Raw genomic sequence first — 20498 nt, 5'->3', positions numbered from 1 at the left:
ACTGTTGGTGCCATAGTAAGAAAATGGAAGAAGTACAAAATGACTGTCAATCGACAAAGATCTGGGGCTCCACACAAAATCTCACCTCGTGGGGTATCCTTGATCATGAGGAAGGTTAGAAATCAGCCTACAACTACAAGGGGGGAACTTGTCAATGATCTCAAGGCAGCTGGGACCACTGTCACCACGAAAACCATTGGTAACACATTACGACATAACGGATTGCAATCCTGCAGTGCCCGCAAGGTCCCCCTGCTCCGGAAGGCACATGTGACGGCCCGTCTGAAGTTTGCCAGTGAACACCTGGATGATGCCGAGAGTGATTGGGAGAAGGTGCTGTGGTCAGATGAGACAAAAATTGAGCTCTTTGGCATGAACTCAACTCGCCGTGTTTGGAGGAAGAGAAATGCTGCCTATGACCCAAAGAACACCGTCCCCACTGTCAAGCATGGAGGTGGAAATGTTATGTTTTGGGGGTGTTTCTCTGCTAAGGGCACAGGACTACTTCACCGCATCAATGGGAGAATGGATGGGGCCATGTACCGTACAATTCTGAGTGACAACCTCCTTCCCTCCGCCAGGGCCTTAAAAATAGGTCGTGGCTGGGTCTTCCAGCACGACAATGACCCAAAACATACAGCCAAGGCAACAAAGGAGTGGCTCAGGAAGAAGCACATTAGGGTCATGGAGTGGCCTAGCCAGTCACCAGACCTTAATCCCATTGAAAACTTATGGAGGGAGCTGAAGCTGCGAGTTGCCAAGCGACAGCCCAGAACTCTTAATGATTTAGAGATGATCTGCAAAGAGGAGTGGACCAAAATTCCTCCTGACATGTGTGCAAACCTCATCATCAACTACAGAAGACGTCTGACCGCTGTGCTTGCCAACAAGGGTTTTGCCACCAAGTATTAGGTCTTGTTTACCAGAGGGATTAAATACTTATTTCCCTCTGCAGAATGCAAATAAATTCATATACTTTCCACAATGTGATTTTCCGGATTTAATTTGTGATGTGCTATCTCTCACTGTTACCAATAACCTACCCTTCAATTATGGGCTGCTCATGTCTTTGTCAGTGGGCAAACTTACAAAATCAGCAAGGGATCAAATACTTATTTCCCCCACTGTATGTAGAAGAAGTAGGATGTGTAAGTTGTTTTGTATTTAAGTCCTTTGCAATTAGGGTAGTGTAGGTTTAGGTATGATCGTGATGATCGGATTCTGTTTCTGGTTGGTAAATCTATGAGGTCTATCATGTATCCTGGGACTACGCCGTAGATGATTTTGTGGACCAGGGTGCAGATTTTGAAGGTGATCCTTTCTTTGATTGGGAGCTAGTGCAGCTTTTCTCTGAGGGGTTTGGCACTTTCAAATCGTGTTTTACCGAATATCAGCCTGGCTGCTGTGTTTTGGGCAGTCTGGAGGGTTTTTTTTGTGATAACCTCAAGGCTCATGTTGTCTATCCATTCATGCTTCCTACTGCACTGCAGTGCTTTAGTCCTTGGTGTATCTCTAGTTTCAAGAGCCTAAGGACATAAGAACGTACCATGCTCAGTCAGAGTAAGGTCCATCAAGCCCTGTATCCTGTTTCTAACTGTGGCTTCAGCCATTCTTCTCCGCCATGTAGCTTCTCTGTGTTTGTTGCAGGCGTTTGAATCCCATCATTGTGTTTGTCATCCCCCCCCCCTCCAGCAGTCACCACTTCATCCGTTATAAATCTGTTGTAGCAATTCACCATCCTCTCTATGATGAAGTGTTCCTAATGTAAGCCCCTTCTTCCAGATGTTATCTTGATTTAGAATGCTACATGCTTCAATTTTAAGTGTTGTTTCATATTCACAACCCACCCTACTTTTATCTCCACCTCAGTGTTAGCACCCTGATCTGATTACTTGCATTAATCCTTTCATCTTGAAGCTAAATTTTTCTCTCTCTGGTAGCCTCAGAGCTCTGTTTGCAGGCTCATATCTTCAGAAACGAGTCCACAGCATTATAGATATTCCTGCATGCAAGATCTTTTTGTTTCTTAAGTCATCTAAAGTACAAAAGCTGTCATTGGCTTGTCTTAGGTGCTCTGCGCTATCATTCTTCCATTTGTCTCGCTTCTGGAATATAATTATTTGATTTTCGATTGTTTCAAAGAGCCTACATGAAAATGACAAGTATGAGATGATCTAATGGCACGTCCACCCACTGATGTGAATGCAGATGAAGGTTAAAAATATGAAAGAAATGAATCATTTAAAATAAAAAGTACAATCCTAAGTTATAATTATCTGCCAATAATACAAGGAGATATTTGCGCTATTGGAACCTGCTTCTAGCTCTGAGTCTCGGAACAAAAGGAATTAATTCTTCACACCCAGCATCACTGACTAGTCAAACTCACTGCAGAAGCCAAGAGAATAACCAGGCTCAAAAAGGGCTTTGACTAATTTATGGAAGAATGCTTAATTACAGGCTCTGAGGCTGGAATATTTTCTTTTACAGTCAGCATGTGACAGAAACCCAAACTGTTCTTCTTATGCATCATCCAGATGCCAAAAAGATTATGGAAGCAATGGCAGTTTTAGAATCGGATTCAGCTGGTATGTGTGGCAAAAGCAGCAATTTTAGGGGCCTTTTTACTAAGCCGCGTAGGCGCCTACACACGCATGTCCGCTAGGCACGCCAGAAAATATTTTTATTTTCTGGTGTGCAGGCGGTAATCAGGCAGTAACCAATATTTTACATGTGTAGACCATTACCGCTAGGTGAATGGGTGGCGGTAAGGTCTCAGACCCAAAATGGGCGTTCAGCAATTTTCATTTTGCCGCACGTCCATTTTTGGAAAAAATTTTACAAAGGCCTTTTTTACAGTGCGCTGAAAAATGATTCTGCGTGCACCCAAAACAGGCGTCTACACTACCGCAGGCCATTTCTCAGCGCGCCTTTGTAAAAGGGCCCCTTAGAAAGGGAAAAGTACAGGTACCCGTGTACTGGGTCCTGTGTTCAGTTCTGGAGGCCATATCTTGTTAAGGGTATAAAAAGATGACGCGGTTCAGAGGAAAGCAATGAAAATGGCGTAAGGTCTGTACCATAAGTCCCTAATTCTATAAGTAGTGCTCAAAATCGTGCGTGCAAATTTGTGCAATTTAATTTCTTTATGAGGCAATTAGTACTGATGATTGGATGCTAACAATTATTTACGTAATTGGCAATAATTAGAATTTACACACGCATCTTTATAGTCACTAGTCTATAAAGATGCGCATGCAAATTTTTCCAAGTGGATCCCACAAGTGGGTGTAACTATGGGAGGGGCATGGGCGAGTCAGGGGCATTTCTAGGATTTGTGTGTGGTTGATGTAAATCCTTGCACCCGAAATTGGGTGCATATGCCAGTGTTAAGTTCTATTTTATAGACAACACACAACTTGCAGGGCCATTTATAGAAAATCGCTCAGAACACATTTTTATCACTGCCCAAATTTGGGCACCATTTACCAAATATAGATGTATGAGAAAGAAATGTAAGACCCGAATCTGTATACCCTGGAGGAAAGGTATTAACAAACAAATATTTTTTCAAAGATGGGGGAAGCTATGAAGCAGTGGACAAGAAATGAAACTGTAAAAAGGTAAACTTAAAAGCAACATCATGAAATATTTTTTCATGGAGGGTGGTAGAAACCCAGAATGCCCTTCCAGCAGAGGTGGTTGGGACAAAAAACAGTGACAGAATTCAGAAAGGTGTGGGGTTAAACGCAGAGAATTGAAGCCAAACTTAAATTATTTTCGCATTTCAAAAAAGGAACTAGAGGGGTGCAACCACGCGGAGCAACTGATACCAGCTCTAACCACTCTACTGGGCAGACTGGGTGGTCCCTACTGGTCTTTCTCTGCCATTTACTTTGTTACATTTCTCTTTTTTAAATCAGAGCTTATATGCGCAAACAAAGGTAACAGGCACATGGGAATATTTCTGTCTGCTCTGGAGCAGGTTTCAGTACATTACCAGGAACATGTACTTTATACACACAAGAAATTGTATGGAGGATCAGCACCCATCTATACATTTATATGCATCCATGATGGTGAATTTGCATAGATGGCTTTCTACTTGTACAACTGGATTTTTAGTACACCTAAAAACACCTTTATACAATTGCCCTCCTACACCCATGTTTACTAAGGTGCACTATGGGCGCGTTAGCGTTTTTAATGCAAATAAATGGTTTATTTTTTTTTTATTTTTTGTTACATTTGTACCCCACACTTTCCCACTCATGGCAGGCTCAATGCGGCAGGCAATGGAGGGTTAGGTGACTTGCCCAGAGTCACAAGGAGCTGCCTGTGCCGGGAATCGAACTCAGTTCCTCAGGACCAAAGTCCACCACCCTAACCACTAAGCCACTCCTCCACATTTATGCACGTTAAACGCTAACGAATCCATAGAAATGCATAGGCACGTTAGCGTTTAACGTGCCTTAAATGTAAAGGTGCGTTAGAAACGCTGACGCACCTTAGTAAACATACCCCCTAGTTTGTAATCCCAGGATCCCTGCCTCAATGATGGTTTGCTTCTGCCTCTTGGCGGAGGAGTAACCTAACGGTTAGAGTAATAGGTTAAGCACCAGGGAGCCCAGGGTTCAAATAGCTTGACACATCTTGTGATCTTAAGCAAGTCACTTAACCCTCCATTGCTGAGATACAAACGTAGGCATTCTTTTATCAAGCCCAGCCAGTGGTTCCCGCTCAGCAATGCCGACAAAGCCCATTCACTCTGAATGACTTGATAAAAGAGGACCTTAGATTGTAATCCCTCAGGGGATAGAGAAATACCTGCAGTACTCAAATGTAACTCCTTGAGCTACAACTAAGAAAGGTGTAAGCTAAATCCAAAATTTCTCCCCCCCCCACCCGATTCTCAGGAGACACATTTTCTAAGCTTCTAAAGGACTGCTTCAATGCAACAACATCATTACAGCTAATAACATGGAAATGAAGAGCATTTACAAAGGTACAAATCAAAATGCAATCAAGCAAAGCAACACAAGTAAAATGAAGTACAAAACAAGGCTTTTAAATTATACAACTGAGCAATAAACAAGACAAGATGAGTTCATTATCTAATGTATTTATGAGGCAGTGTTGTCATTCCTAAGCAGAACAAGGACTGAACCTTTTGCTGGCTAGTTCCTGACCATCAGCGACTCAGGCCTGTGGACAATTTAGTCAAGTTCTGCGCATTTGATAAATCACAGAACCAAAAGGGCAAACCAGGGCTGGCTCCGTGGTTTCCGGCAGCATTGATGTGCAGGAGGCTCAGGTCCAGGTCTGCTGAAGGAGCTGACATATCACAATCTCTGGAAGCTAAGAATATGCACAGGGCAAAAACTTTTCATTCATTTTTGGGGGTTTTGGCCTTTTTTTTCAGATTTTTGGACATTTTTTTCTCTGTTTCACACATTCATTTTTAATGTGCACTAATTGCCTAACATACATTAATTTGTGGGTTGATGTGTGTTAATTGTTTAGAAACTTGAAAAAATTTAAATTGGTAAATACCCTTTTATCCTTCCAAACAGTGAAGTTGGACAAAGTGATATGGAACCTTTTGCTTACTGCTACTAGTTACTAGTTATATTCATGGTTTAGAAAATATATTTTAAATGTGAATAATTAAGATGGGGCTATTGTGTGTTAAATATCATTACTAATGTCTTTTTCCTGCTTATGCTCAGTTTTTTAAATTCTGACACAGTTTTTCTCTCCACAACCTCCACTGCGAGGCCATTCCACTCATCCACCACCCTTTCCATGAAAAAATATTTTCTCAGATTCCTCCTAAGCCTATTTCCTCTTAACTTCATCCTATGCCCTCTCATTCCAGAGGTTTCCTTCATTTGAAAAAGGCTCACCTCCTGTACATTAAAGCCACTGACGTATTTAAAGGTCTCTATCATATCCCCTCTCTCCCACCTCTCATCCAGCATATACATGTTGAGGTTCATGAGCCTGTATCTATACGTTTTATGACAGAGACCACTGACCAGTTTTGTAGCCTCCCTCTGGACTGACTCCATCCTGTTTATATCTTTTTGAAGGTGGATCTCCAGAATTGCACGTAGTACTCTAGATGGGGCCTCACTGGGTGTCAGCGTGCACAGGAGCAAGAAGAAAGAAGAGCAGGGGGCAGGCAGTGAACGCGGCTGTTCTGGAGACCACTCAGCGTCAGCATGCACAAAAGGAGCAAGAAGAAAGAAGAGAGGGGGAAGGCAGCAAACGCGGCTGTGCCAGAGACCGCTAAGCATCAGCGTGCACAAGAGGAGCAAGAAGAAAGAAAAGCAGGGGGCAGGCAGCTTGCGCTGAAGAAGGCTTCGGCTGGTGGGGGTTGGGGACCCCCACCAGCCAAACCAGGGGCCCGGACAAAATTTGTGGGGGCCCAGGCCCCCGTGGCCCCCCATAGCTACACCCCTGATTTGATGATGCCTTTGATGTGGCATCTCCCTCTACAGAACTGCCGCCTTAGCTCTAGCATACCTGCTTAGTATAAATGTGCACTTCCTGCAGAGTGCCAGCAGAATCCAAAGTTCAGGATGTGTTCTTTTGTGAGCTGATAGGCCAACCATGATCTAATGATGACACAAGTTCAGGGAGGAATAAATTTGGAGATTCATTTGGTAATTTTATTATGTATGTGATTTTGTAATCTACTGGGGACTATGAGGAATATAAATATTTTAAATTAAATCAATAAATCTGCTATGTAATAATCAGATGTATAAAATGTAAAATCTATGATACAAGCAGCAGATCATCCAGTGGTCAGATATGGCAATTTGCAGGTTTAATTCTTCTCAAGTGTTTTTCTCTTCATAGGCCAGTGTTTAGCAGTCTTTTTCAGGTCGTGATCCCATGATAGCAGCCAAAAAGTGTGACCACACGCACCTCCCAGTGCAAAATAGTAACGCCCCCAGGGGGACCCCACCCAGGTAGTGCCCCCAAATGTGGGTTTTCTGACTCCATTTGGTCCCAACCACAGGGGTCCTTTTACCAAGCTGCAGGGGAAAAAGGCCCGGTGCTAATGGCGGGGGATGTTTTTCCTGCACACCAGAGCCCTTTTACAGCAGTCGGGTAAAAAGCCCCCAGACAAACATGGCCATGCGGCGGGGAGCCCTTACCACCACCCATTGAGGTGACGATAAGGGCTCCCGCATTAACCCAACGGTAACCTGCCTGATTACCGCTGGGTTACCGCTGTGCAAGCTATTTCTGGGGGAGGGGTTTTTTTCCCCCCCCCCCAGAAATGGCGTGCGCTTGGGGCAGAACTACCACTGGCAGCTGCGCTGGGCTGGCAGTAGTTCTGATTTAGCATTGGGCTTACCGATGCTTTGTAAAAGACTCCCACAGTTTGGGAAGCTCCGTCATAGACCCTTTCCAATGAAACATTAGTCTGACTTGAATGCCTCTCAGTGAGTCTGGTCCATTACAGCCACAAACCACCATTACTTTTGTTTTGCTGAGCTGACATTAACGCATGCGCTTCCTGCTGAAAAAGTGCTGGTCCCCTGAGGGTGATAAGCAGGAACCATTCTCACAGCTGGAATCCTTTTCGGAAGTGCACATCCAACATGCTGCAACATAATGCAGACAAGCTCAGTTGTTTCAAAGATGGGGCTGTGAGCTACAGAAACTGTGAGAGAAAGAAACCAATTTTCTCTTGCTCTCTCTCTCTTATTTCAGCTATTCACGAAGCACATTTGGTTTTTAAGCTATTCTGACTGATAAAGGCAGCAGAATTACTATTCAAGCAATTTAAGCAATTTACCCTACAAAACAGGGACTAACTGGCTGAGAAAAAAAAAATCCATTCATCGAGGGCTTCTCAGGAAAAGGAAGGCCAGACTCTTGTTTCAAACAAATCAAAACTGCCAAGTTCTAGGAGGGAGACTTTTGGCCCAGTCCTGGTTTTCAACTTACTTGCCCGAAGCAGTTCAGTATTTAGACTTCCTGATACTGCCCACTGAAACCAATGCTGCAGGTCCCATGATGCATTAAGGATGAGGTTGTCAGAAATTCCTGGACTGGCCTAAAATCTCACCTCTGGAACTGGTTTGCAAATTTCCTTATTTGCATTTCTTTGCCACATTTTTTTTTCAGACAGAAATATCCACTAGTGATTAAACTCCAGCTTGAGTTTTCAGCCACTCCATCCAAGAGACTGAGAGACTGGGCATCTAAATGGCAGATGACGTTTAATATGAGCAAGTGTAAAGTGATGCATGTGGGAAAGAGGAACCCAAATTATAGCTATGTCATACAAGGTTCCACGTTAGGAGTCACGGACCAAGAAAGGGATCTAGGTGTCGTCGTCGTTGATGATACGTTGAAACCTTCTGCTCAGTGTGCTGCTGCGGCTAAGAAAGCCAATAGAATGTTAGGTATTATTAGGAAAGGAATAGAAAACAATAATGTGGATGTTATAATGCCTTTGTATTGCTCCATGGTGCGGCGACCGCACCTCGAATATTGTGTTCAATTCTGGTCGCCGCATCTCAAAAAAGATATAGTGGAATTAGAAAAGGTGCAGAGAAGGGCGACAAAAATGATAAAGGGGGTGGGACAACTTCTCTATGAGGAAAGGCTAAAGTGGCTAGGGCTCTTCAGCTTGGAGTAAAGGCAGCTGAGGGGAGATATGATAGAGTTCTATAAAATAATGAGTTGAGTTGAACTGGTAGATGTGAAGCGTCTGTTCACACTTTCCAAAAATACTAGGACTAGGGGGGCATGCGATGAAGCTACAATGTAGTAAATTTAAAATGAATTGGAGAAAATATTTCTTCACTCAACGTGTAATTAAACTCTGGAATTCGTTGCCAGAGAATGTGATAAAGGCAGTTAGCTTAGCGGAGTTTAAAAAAGGTTTGGAAGGCTTCCAAAAGGAAAGGTCCTTAGACCATCATTAAATGGACTTGGGGAAAATCCACTATTTCTGGGATAAGCAGTATAAAATGTTTTGTACATTTTTGGTATCTTGCCGGGTATTTGTGACCTGGATTGGCCACTGTTGGAAACAGGATGCTGGGCTTGATGGACCTTTGGTCTTTCCCAGTACGGCAATACTTATGTACTTATGAGATACATTGAATGCATGCACATTTGAACCACTGATCCACTTTTTAGGTGTATTTTGTTGCGGTAATAGTGCCTCTTATGGCTTTGGAGTCAGCTGCCTGTCCATCAACCCATCTGCTAGGTTTGTTTGCGCATTGCAAGTTAAGCCATGCAAATGAGCAGAGCCAACAGGAAGCACTGCAGTGATGGAGAGATCAGGCTGAGCCACCAGGAAGAAATTTCAAACTGAGAAGAGGCTGCTGTGGCACAAGAAGGAGGAAGCCTTCACCATGTGGAGCTCAGACCCCAGGGCACAAGAAGGAGGAGGGTTGCTGCAGTCAGTATGACGTGGAGGGGCATAATAGAACGGAAACGCCTATCTCCATGGGTGTTTATCTCCGAGAACGGGTCCTTGAAGGGGCAGTCCGAACCGTATTTTCGAAAAAATGGACGTTTTTGAGCTGGGCGTTTGGATTTTTTAGCGATAATGGAAACTAAAAACGCCCAGCTCAAAAACGTCCTAATCCGAGCCATTTGGTCGTGGGAGGGGCCAGGATTGGTAGTACACTGGCCCCCCTGATATGCCAGGACACCAACTGGGCACCCTAGGTCAGTGCGGTGGACTTCATAAAAAGCTCCCACATGCATAGCTCCCTTACCACGGGTGCTGAGCTCCCAACCTCCCTCCCCCAAAACCCACTACCTACAAATGTACAACACTACCATAGCTCTTAGGGGTGAAGGGGGCACCTACATGTGGGTACAGTGGGTTTTGGAGGCCTCCCATTTACCAGCACAAGTGTTACAGGTGGGGGGGGATGGGCCTGGGTCCACCTGGCTGAAGTGCACTGCGGTACCCACTAAAAGTGCTCCAGGGACCTGCATACACGCAGGCCTCTAGGACTTGTTGCTGCTGTATAACATTGGCACACCAGTTGACACCTGAAGACTAATCTCTCCGAAAATGTCCTTTATTGGAATAACCGCCTTTACTCACAGTTAACTGCAGATCAGAGGTTGTGCCCCACTGGCAACGAGTCTCCTGGTACTGAGATGAGCAGTAGGTCAGAGCTGGCAGAATGCTGTACAATGCCCTCTTTCAGCCACATTCAAGGGAAGAACTAAGTTCTGTAACGTGGCTAACACAGGAAAGGGAACTAAAACTGGCTTACAAAAATGGCCACTACCGCATGGACTACAACAGGAAACACAACAGGGCACACTCTGACCCAGTAGGCAGGGGGAAAAGCACCATGGGAGAAGAGCCTACCAACTACCAACATCGTGAGACTGTAACACAAGCTAATGAAATCACGGAGCCCAATACCCTACACCCACCACAATGCAATGCTGATGTGACCCTGTACTGCACCTGAGAGCCACATCTGACCCAGGGAAAGGCTGTGACAGGATCGAACACATTCTGCTGTCATGGAGGTGGGTACGGCATTTGAGGCTGGCATACAGGCTGGAAAAAAGTTTTTAAAGTGGGGTTTTTTTGGTGGGAGGGGGTTAGTGACCACTTGGGGAGTCCGGGGAGGTCATCTCTGATTCCCTCCAGTGGTCATCTGGGCAGTTGGGGCACGTTTCTGGGACTTGTTCGTGAAAAAAAAGGGTCCAAAAAAAGTGACCCAAAATCGCAGTAAAAATGCCTTTTTTTTTTCGATTATCAGCTACAGACACCCATCTCTCCTCGGCTGATAACCACGCCCCAGTTCTGCCTCCACCACGCCTCCGACACCCCCCGTCAACTTTATTCATTTCCGCGACGGAGTGCAGTTGGAAACGCCCAAAATCGGCTTTCGATTATACCGATTTGGGCGCCTTTGTGAGATAAACGTCTATCTCCCGATTTAGGTCGCACTATAGGCGTTTTTCTCTTTCGAAAATAAGCAGGATAGGGAGCTCAAACCTTGTGGTACAAGAAAAGGTGGTCTGGCATGGTCACAGCCACAGCAAAGATTGATATAGTGTGCCGGAAGAGGGGGGAAAATGGAGGAGAGTGCAAGAATGAGGGGGATTGAGAATGCCCCAAAACACATACCCAAACCTCTCCATAATCCTCCAAAACACCTCAGACCACAGAAGATAACTTCACACATGCCCCAAGAAGCACTGCCTCACCCTTCCCCAACCACCATCCTATCCCACAGAACCACCCAACTCTCCCCCAAATCTCCCACACACCTGCAAGCCATTTCCAAAGAAACTTACCCACAGCGCTCAAAATCATTCACAATTCACATGCATCACCTGTCATAACAAACAAATCCATAGAGAAGAAAAACTCTTTACAAATAGAGACCAATAAGCAAAAGTAAAACAACTGACCGAAGCACAAATCCAGCTGGAAACACAGAATTACTTTAGCAACCACAAAACCCTATACATGAATGGACAAGAAGTGAATTTAAATCTGAAGATGATAAATGCAGCACAGAATAGGTGAACTATAGACACAAGGGTTCACAGACAAAAACAGTTCAACACACAAAAGTAGATTTTGCAACACTGAATCAGAAAGTCATACATCTCATATCTGGGTGTGATATGCTGATATCAGAAAAACTGTATCTAGAAAGGCACAGTGATGTCACGTATCTCATGCGCTGGAAGTCATGTACACACGATAACAATGCTGTGCCAAAAAGAAACCAGGGTCACGACCCAGACAGAATTGTGCAGACATTGCTATTCCCACAGATACCGCGTGTGATGCAAGAAATCCACCGTGGGAAAGCAGAAAAGCATAGTGCCAAATCAACATTTATCCACAATATTGCAACTAAAAGGAGACATTCTATAAAGATGATATCAGATAGACATATAAGCCATTAGAATACAGCATTTACATGTCTATATTCATGAGAGAGATCTGCATGTAGTGGAGGCAGGACATGCAAATCTCTCTCATGAATATTCATTGTGGATATCTTGAAAACCTGACTGGCTCATGAATATTCATTGTGAATATCCTGAAAATCTTGACTGGCTGGGGTGCCTCCAGGACCAGGTTTGGAACCACTGGTTTATAATGTCATATTTATGTGTCGAATGTATTAATTGTTATTTCAGGTGTTAAGTGTTACTTGCCTAGGACTGTACTGAGAGAGGAAGGATATAAATTGTTATCAATCAATCCAGGACCAACTAAAAACAGTTATGAAGTTATTGCATGTTGACTGCACTACAGAAAAGACCCGTTCTTTCATCTATTAATCACAGGCTGGGTGGAAGATAAGACTGTATAACAGACAATATTTTTTTTAATGATCTATTCTTATGAGATTGCCTCATGCACACAGCACCCTGCCTGTCCTCCCCTGTACCTGGGTTTCTCAACCCAGTCCTTGGGATACAACCTAGCCAGTTGGATTTTCAGGATACCCCTAATGAATAGGCATATAATGGAGGTGACAGGCATGCAAATCTGTCTCATGCATATTCATTAGGGATATTCTAAAAACATAAACTGGCAGATGATCCCCTAGGATAGGTTTGAGAACCCCAGGTCTAGCCCTCCCTCATATACTATAATCTGTAAATAGCAATTAGTAGTAATTTAATTAAGGAATGATGTTACAAGATTCACCACCTCAGAGTCCATTCAGACATCCAAAGCTTCTCTGACTAAAATGTCCTTTTGCGAGAATATTGGACTTGACTCTCTTGTCAGTTTCATGTCTGACTATACACAGAACAGTTTTCTTTTCACCACAATACAGAGGACACTTCAATTCCCAGAAGTTGAGACTCGTTCCACTCCAAAGCACTAGCTTTATAATGAATATTTTGTGGGCAGAAGGTATTAATGTAAGAAGGCTCAGAGCCAGGGAAAATGCTGAAAACACTGACAGAGCCCAACAGTACATGTGGAAAGTAATATTATAACAAGCCACTTATGCACATCCATTATTAGTCTTATGTTATAAAGAGACATGTACAGTACACACCCACATGGGTATTTTATGAACATGCATAAAACATGACCAGCCAAGCTCCATCCCTAGCCAGCATTCTTTCACATGCATAACTCCTGGGATGAATTTACAAAAGCCCTTTTAAACATGTAACAAGGCCTTTATGCATAACAAATTCTGAATAAGATTGTCCCTAAAGAAGTCAGATCTGATGCAAATGTATTTCTCAAAGATATTTGATTAGAAGTAGCTTATCAGGGGCATGGGCCACAGGAGGGCCTGTGCTGGCCTGGCCTCATCCCCTTTTATTTCAAGTCCACTCAGCGGGAAGGTGCACCATTTGTGCAGCTGGTGGGGATCCCCAAACCCCACTAGCTGAAGAAATCCAGAGGTTCCCCAAGTTAGGTGAAGTGTGGCAGCAGGTTGAACAGAAGATGGCAGCACAGTGAGCGTGCTCAGTTCTCATGGGCTGTGATGTAGCAGATTCAGGGGGGGGGGGCTTGGATTGTTCAGCTGGCAGGGCTTGGGATCCCTACCAGCTAAGGTACTTTTAATTTTTGGGGGTGGCAGAAGGGAAGAGGTAAGGAAAACGGGGTGCCTATTGCCCACCCATATTTACCGAGCCCTCCCCCCTCCAAAAAATGCATGGTTCTGGTACGCTACTGAGTGCTGTGCTCACCTCATAAAAAAGGGATCTGATTGAACTTTAGGACAACACGTATACGATAAAGCTGATCATTATGCATCAGAGTATTGCCAATGGGCTCCATTTTCACTGATCCACTTCTGGTTTCTCTATTGCAGGCATGAATCTGTAGGTCTAATTTTCCTAAGAGAAGAACCTGTCCTGGAGACACTGATACCAGTCCAGTGAGCAGCAAGATATGACTCTGTTACAAGCCTACTGAAAATAACTCTGTGACAAGTCTACTGGGGGAAAAAAAAGCACATGAACAGTTGTTAACACATGGGATGACCTCTGAGATCTTTTTCTTTTCATGATGTCTATAAAGAACAGGAGAGAGGAGAATGAGGGAGGAGGGTCAAAGCTTATGGCATGAGGATGGGATATGAACTCACTGAACACAATTCATTAGCACATTTTTCTAGAAATGAGTTCAAGAAACCTCCTCCCCCAGAACTTGAACATGAGGGAAATAGTATGACTTACTGCTCCTTTATCTGACATATCTATATAAAATGTTTGAATAGTCTGTCATGCTGCCTCCTGCCCCTACGGGACAATCTGTGTACATTTAGCCAGTGGTCTAGAATTCCAGAGGCAGAACTAACCCCAGCATCTTCATTGAAGGTTTTCCTATAGTGAGATACAGAAAAGTCTATTGGACAACATGCTTTGTCACCCAAGAACTGGGCTTCATGTCTGGGCTCCCCCTAGTGACCACCCAGGGTAAGTTCAGCTCTTTTCCAAAAGGGGTTATCCTGTTCCTTTCTCTCTAACGGTGCCCCAGGTCTTCCTTCTTTCCCTTGTATCTATAACCCAGAGCCCTTTCCCTGGAGATGGGTGTCTTAGGAACTCTCTCCCTAGAGGGGATCACTAAGCCTTCCTTATTATAATATTAATACCTAAGGGGCCCTTTTACTAAGCCGTGTAGGTGCCTTCACGCGCCCAACGCGTGCCAATTAGGAGTTATCGCCTGGCTACCGCATGGCCCTTGTGGTAATTTCATTTTTGCCATGCGTCCACTACGCGCGTCCAAACAAATACTTTTTATTTTCTGACGCGTATCAGCTACACACGTCAAGTGGCATTTGATGTGCGTAGGTCATTACCGCCCAGTTACCGCATGAGACCTTACTGCTAAGTCAATGGCTGGCAGTAAGGTCTCAGACACAAAATGGACGCACACCAATTTTTATTTTGCGGCACGTCCATTTTCGGCAAAACGTTTTAAAAAGGCCTTTTTTAAAGGCGCACTGAAAAATGGATCTGTGCACGCCCAAAACCCGTGCCTACACTACCAGAGGCCATTTTTCAGCACACCTTAGTAAAAAGACCCTAAATGTGTGTATCATATCTCCCCTCTCCCTCCTTTCAGCTAGGGCATGCGTGAGTCAGGTCATAATCATACATATTTGCTAATCTGTACAAATTTTTGAAATATGCAGCTTGTTTTCCTGATTGTGCATTTGGAGTGTATTCTAAATAAAAAGTTTATAAAATAAGAATTCCAATAGGGGCCACACATTATAACCAGAATTACATCACTTTCTGTTTATTGAAAAATATATATAACCATGGCTTGAAGTATGAAGAGTCTGAGAAGTTAGATTATTATAATGCACAAATAAACATTATATTCTAATGCTGACAAGCTACAAGACCTCTCCACCCTGCACTGAATCCTCACAGAGTATATAGCAGATCGGTATTTGAACAACATCAGTGTATCATGAACAAATCTGAAAACTAGAGCAGCAAATTCTGGTTTTACTTTGTTTTTTTCTTTCCTAATAGAAAATTCTAGGTCTCTGGAGTCTTCATAGCCCCATCAATCAATCAATGACAGGAAGTCAGTTGCATAAAGGGGTTTATGAAAAAACAAATTCTGGCAAACGTATCTAGACACATTTCAATTGCTGCTTTCTTGGAATTTAATCAGTTCGTAACTATCTATTCACAATCGCCAGTTAACGTATGATAGAATTTCAAGAGTTACTGTTACTCTGTCCTACCCACAGTGGTTTAAATTAGGAGGCCAGTAAACTAGGTGACTAGCCACAATACAGTTGTTAAAGCCTCTTGCTCTGATTTAGTTACTTTGAACAAGATAAATAGTTACACTTGTAATAAGCATATTAAAAATATCAATTTAAATCAATAAATAACAGCACTGTTAACATCTTCCCAGCATCCTTGAAATACCCTTCCTCTTTGTAATAAGGCTCAATTACTTTTCAAAAATGATTCACAAAGGCATTTACAGTACCTCCCCATAAAAGTCATCAAAGCTTACCCACAGCAGAGTAGCATTCATTCAAATACTGTCAGTTTAACTTTTCCTATCAGGAAAAGCTTCTAAAGTGTCCATGTTCAATTTTTTTTTTTGTCTTGGTGTGGATCCATAAAATGAGTTTCTTTCACCATACTCTTTCTCACCTGAAGGATAGTGACCTACCCCAGATAATATTAAATATACTGGAATGTGTTTTGGTAATATTGAATCTGAGTTTTATGGTATGTCTTAGCTTACAGTATTCAAGATCTTTCATCATGTTTTCAATCTAGACATCTCGTAGGTTCAACACCACCTTTCAGGTTTTATGTTGCCCGTTGTGAGTGATGGGGTTGATCTTTTCCAAAGATATGTCAGCTTCATAGTCCAGGATCCCAGAAAGAGATGGAGACATCTTTTCAAAGCTTTTTGACACTCCCCCTTCACCTTCCTTTTTCAATAGGTCTTCCTCTGGACAAATGATGGCATGAGGGATTAGGTAGACCAGATTACACTCTTTTGGGCTGGATCCCTGGGGTTCATGGTGGCATGAAGAAATAACTGCCCCGTTATTGTTGAAGCTGACAGTCTCTATGGCATTATGAGAGGTGGGACAGAGTCTGTAGCATCCTAACAAGGTTGAGAAGGCCTTGCGGAAATCGGCATTAAAGGCATAAATGATGGGATTCAAGGAGGAATTTGCCCAGCCAAACCATACAAAGACATCAAAGGTGGTGGAACTGATGCAAAAGACCTCTGCTCCACTGGATGTTAAAATGGGATCACAGAAGGGCACCATGCAGTTCAGAATGAAAAAGGGTAGCCAGCAGCACACAAACACCCCCATGATGACTGACAAAGTCTTTAAAACTTTAGTTTCTCTTTTGAAAGACATCTTAAAAGAGCTTTCTGGTTGCTGCAAGTCCACATTGCTGCTACTGCCTGTAGTGGTCTGACAGTTCTTGGCATGCACTGCTGCCCTTTCCAACGCTGAGATGCGTCTTATTTGCTTTGCTGCAATCCTGTATATCCTCGTATAGGTCACTATCATGATTGCCACTGGTATATAAAAGCTAATTAGAGATGACGAGATGGCATACGTCCTATTTAGACTGGAATCACAGTTGTCCAGGGTCTTACCCTGGAAGCTGGCATTTAGATCCAAAAAGCTTGTGGTTTTTGCCTTGTGCCAGTTCAGTTGCACTGGAATGAAGGAAATTAACACAGATAGGGTCCATGCCGCGCTCACCATAATGAAGGCTGCCCTAGGGGTCATCTTCCTTTCATATCGAAAGGGACTGGAAATGGCCCAGTATCTGTCCACACTGATGACACAAAGATTTAAGATAGAGGCTGTGGAGCACATGATGTCGAAAGCCACCCAAATGTTACAGAATGAACCAAAGGGCCAGAAACCAGCAATTTCAGCCACTGCTTTCCAGGGCATAACCAAAACTGCTACCAGGAGATCAGACACAGCCAATGAAATAACAAAGAAATTGGTGACTTTGGACCTCAGGTGGCGAAATCGGATGACCGCGGCACAAACCAAAGTGTTGCCCAGAAGGGTAGAGAGTATCAGTATTGAAAGGATACAGCCAGTCACCACGCGGAAGGAGGAGTCTCTGTCTACCGACAGCCCAGCCCCATCCATAGTTGTGCTGTTCAAAGTCATCATCCCACCACAGGGAAGATGAGAGTGATCTCTCCTCTCATGGTGACACCAAGACTGCCTTTGTCCTTTGTACAGAGGAAGAAGACGAGCAAAGGAAAGAAAACCCAAACAGCATCAAACATCCAATCATAGCTGCCAGCCAGATTCAGGGTTAGTCTTCCTGAACTTTCTCCTTCATAGACCTCAGATCAAAATAGTTAGCTCTTGCAGACAAGCAGCGTTAACTTATGAGTTAAGAAAAGTGTAACAAGATGTTAGTAGCACTGGTTTTCAGATGGCATGTGGCAAATCAGAGTCTTTATTGCAGGTTGAGTAGGGCGTCCAAGCTCATAAGTGATTCAATCCTACGACAGAAAGCTTTTGAATGATCCAAAGTCCCGTTGGCCATCCCAGCTTCCCATCATCTGCTGTAGGATGTTAGAACAAGCTTTCCTGCTCATATAATGGCTGTTCCTTCTTCTTTTGGGAAGTGAAAATACTACCTCAAGTTCTTTCAGTGACCTACAATACAAGAAAAAAAATAGTTTATATTTTGGTTTGAGAAGACCACATAATAGCTTGCTAGACAGATCATGGACTACTAATGCATTATATTTTCATCGAATAAATGATCCAATTGCATGATATGCAAAATAATTTTTTTTTGCATTGATTTTTTTGTCTTACTGTTAAGCACAATTTTAGACAAACACACAATAAAATAAAACTACACCTCCCCAAGATTTAGTTGTTTTGCATGAAAATGCAAAAATTGCCTAGCAACATGAAGCTAGATAATGAGAAGCTTTGCATAATTAGGAAGCTCATTACCTATTGTACTTAACAAGCAAGGCCAAATTTGCTAATGAAATAAAATCACTGGTGGCAGGTATTACTAGTGATTTATATTTGTGAATTTGGCTGCATTTGAATACATTGGGCCTCTTAATCTGGTTTGTGTGTGGCAGCATATAGAAATTAATTTCTACCTCATCCCCAACTTGTACCCAGATAATCCACAGCATACCTTTCTTAGCTTTAATTCCTCTCGGTCTTCCTCACTTTGCATGTGGATTGCATAGTGACAGAATAAAAACCCTCCTGCTTTTCACACCAGAGCAGGTGAGCTTGGCAGACAATAAGAAAGGGTAGTAAGTCTGGGACGTTTCCCTGCGCAGGCATAAGAGTTGGTTCCATTGTTCAGATAAAGATATAATCCTGAGAGGCTATGGCTGCAGCTTTTCTACTTTACAGGGCTTCCACTTTTGCAAGGTGTAATTTAGCAAACTTGGTTTAAAAGCTATTCTCAGCAAATAAAAAGCCTAAGCTACTTTTAGATAGCTGTACATTCCAAATGTATGCAAATGCCTCCTACAGAAAAGGCACAGCATATCTTCAAGGCTTGGAGCTTTCGCCTTCCCAGAAGGGGACCACCTCCAGTCCTTTACTCCTTATCAGAATAAATCCCAGCCACAGATGTCCTGGTCATGTACACTGGAACCTGAGAAGCAATAGGACAGTCATAAATTCCCTGAGGGAGCAGGTCATTTCTTCTTTTTTATAATGTGGCACATTAATCCTTTCTGCTTCCAGCAGTTATCGGCTGTTAAGGAGCACCTTCCTGAGACAGCTCTTTTAATGAGAGAAGATCAGGGCAGGAGTGAGGAAACTCATGCTTTTTTTGTGTAAAAGGAAGGTCCACAGACAGCTCCAGGATGTTCTGTTTTTCCTCAAATGCCAGCAGTGTAGTTTTGTGACTGTCCCCAGGAACAATATTCTCAGTGATGGCCCTAACTATTTGCTCTCCACCTTTCATCACTGGTGAAGCTGCAAACATGATATTACCTAGTCAGGCGTCCGTTTCCTCCTCTTTCTCCATCTCCGCTTAAGAGGTTAAGCTAAGACTCTGAAGATCTATTTCATTTCATGCTGAAGGATGATGCAGCAAATCTTTGTATTCACATAACATCTTGCACTGACTGCTGGTGTTCACTTCTGTCCCAAACAGAATAAAATGCCAGGTCAGTGTGTCCAGCTTCTTACAGGTAAATTATATATCCTAAAGCAATTTCAAGAAGAAAATAAATTTAAATAAATATATTAGACCAGATTCTATACAATACGCCTAAAAAATCGGCACCAAAATCACAAACACCTAGGTATATTCTATAAAGTACGCCTAAATGTAGGGGTACTTTATAGGATAAACCTAAATTTCCATGCGGTTTACAGAATAAGCCAATCGACTGTCCATGCTACTAAGTTTAGTTGCAAGCAGTTATGCCAAGTAAAACTTGGACCGGGTGTAATTCTATAACAACGCGCATAGATTTTAGAAATGCCCATGACCCACCCATTCCACACGCATGGCCACGTCCCCTTTTCAACTATGCGATTTAAAATGTATATGCATCACGCTATAGAATACTCTTAGACAGTTGTGCACGTCAATTCTAATGAATGTCAATTAGTGGCAATAGTTGTTAAGTGGCAATTATCAACACATCTCCATCTCTCTCTCTCTCTCTCTCTCTCTCTCTCTCTATATATATATATATATATATATATATATATATATGACTGTGGCTTCTACTATATTAACCTACATGTATATGAATACATCTATATTTACACCAACACACACACATTGATTTAAAATGTTTAAGACCGTGTCTGGCTCAACTTTAGTACTCCCTCATTTTGAAGGAATGCATTTGGAAAGTTTATTTCCTTATCCCATAGAAAGTTTTCTGTTAATTATACTAATTCACTTACAATTGGGCCATCCCATGCACCCTTTCCAGGTTCTTATACTACCTCCCCCCCCAAACAAGGCTCTAGTATTACTGTACATATTGAAACCTTGTG

At 43.0% G+C, this 20498-nt stretch overlaps 1 protein-coding gene across 1 annotated transcript; it reads right to left on the bottom strand.

The window, feature by feature from the left end:
• Positions 1–16295: 16295 nt before the first annotated feature.
• Positions 16296–17775, bottom strand: DRD1 (dopamine receptor D1). Its single transcript, XM_030212684.1, has one exon. The coding sequence runs from the start codon at positions 17652–17654 to the stop codon at positions 16296–16298; it is 1359 nt and encodes a 452-aa protein (XP_030068544.1). The 5' UTR covers positions 17655–17775.
• Positions 17776–20498: the final 2723 nt, after the last annotated feature.

The sequence above is a fragment of the Microcaecilia unicolor genome, chromosome 8, assembly GCF_901765095.1.
Source record: "Microcaecilia unicolor chromosome 8, aMicUni1.1, whole genome shotgun sequence".
In the NCBI taxonomy this organism is placed as follows: Eukaryota; Metazoa; Chordata; class Amphibia; order Gymnophiona; family Siphonopidae; genus Microcaecilia; species Microcaecilia unicolor.
The sequence above is the reverse complement of the archived record's forward strand: the minus strand, read 5'-3'. Positions and strand labels throughout refer to the sequence as shown.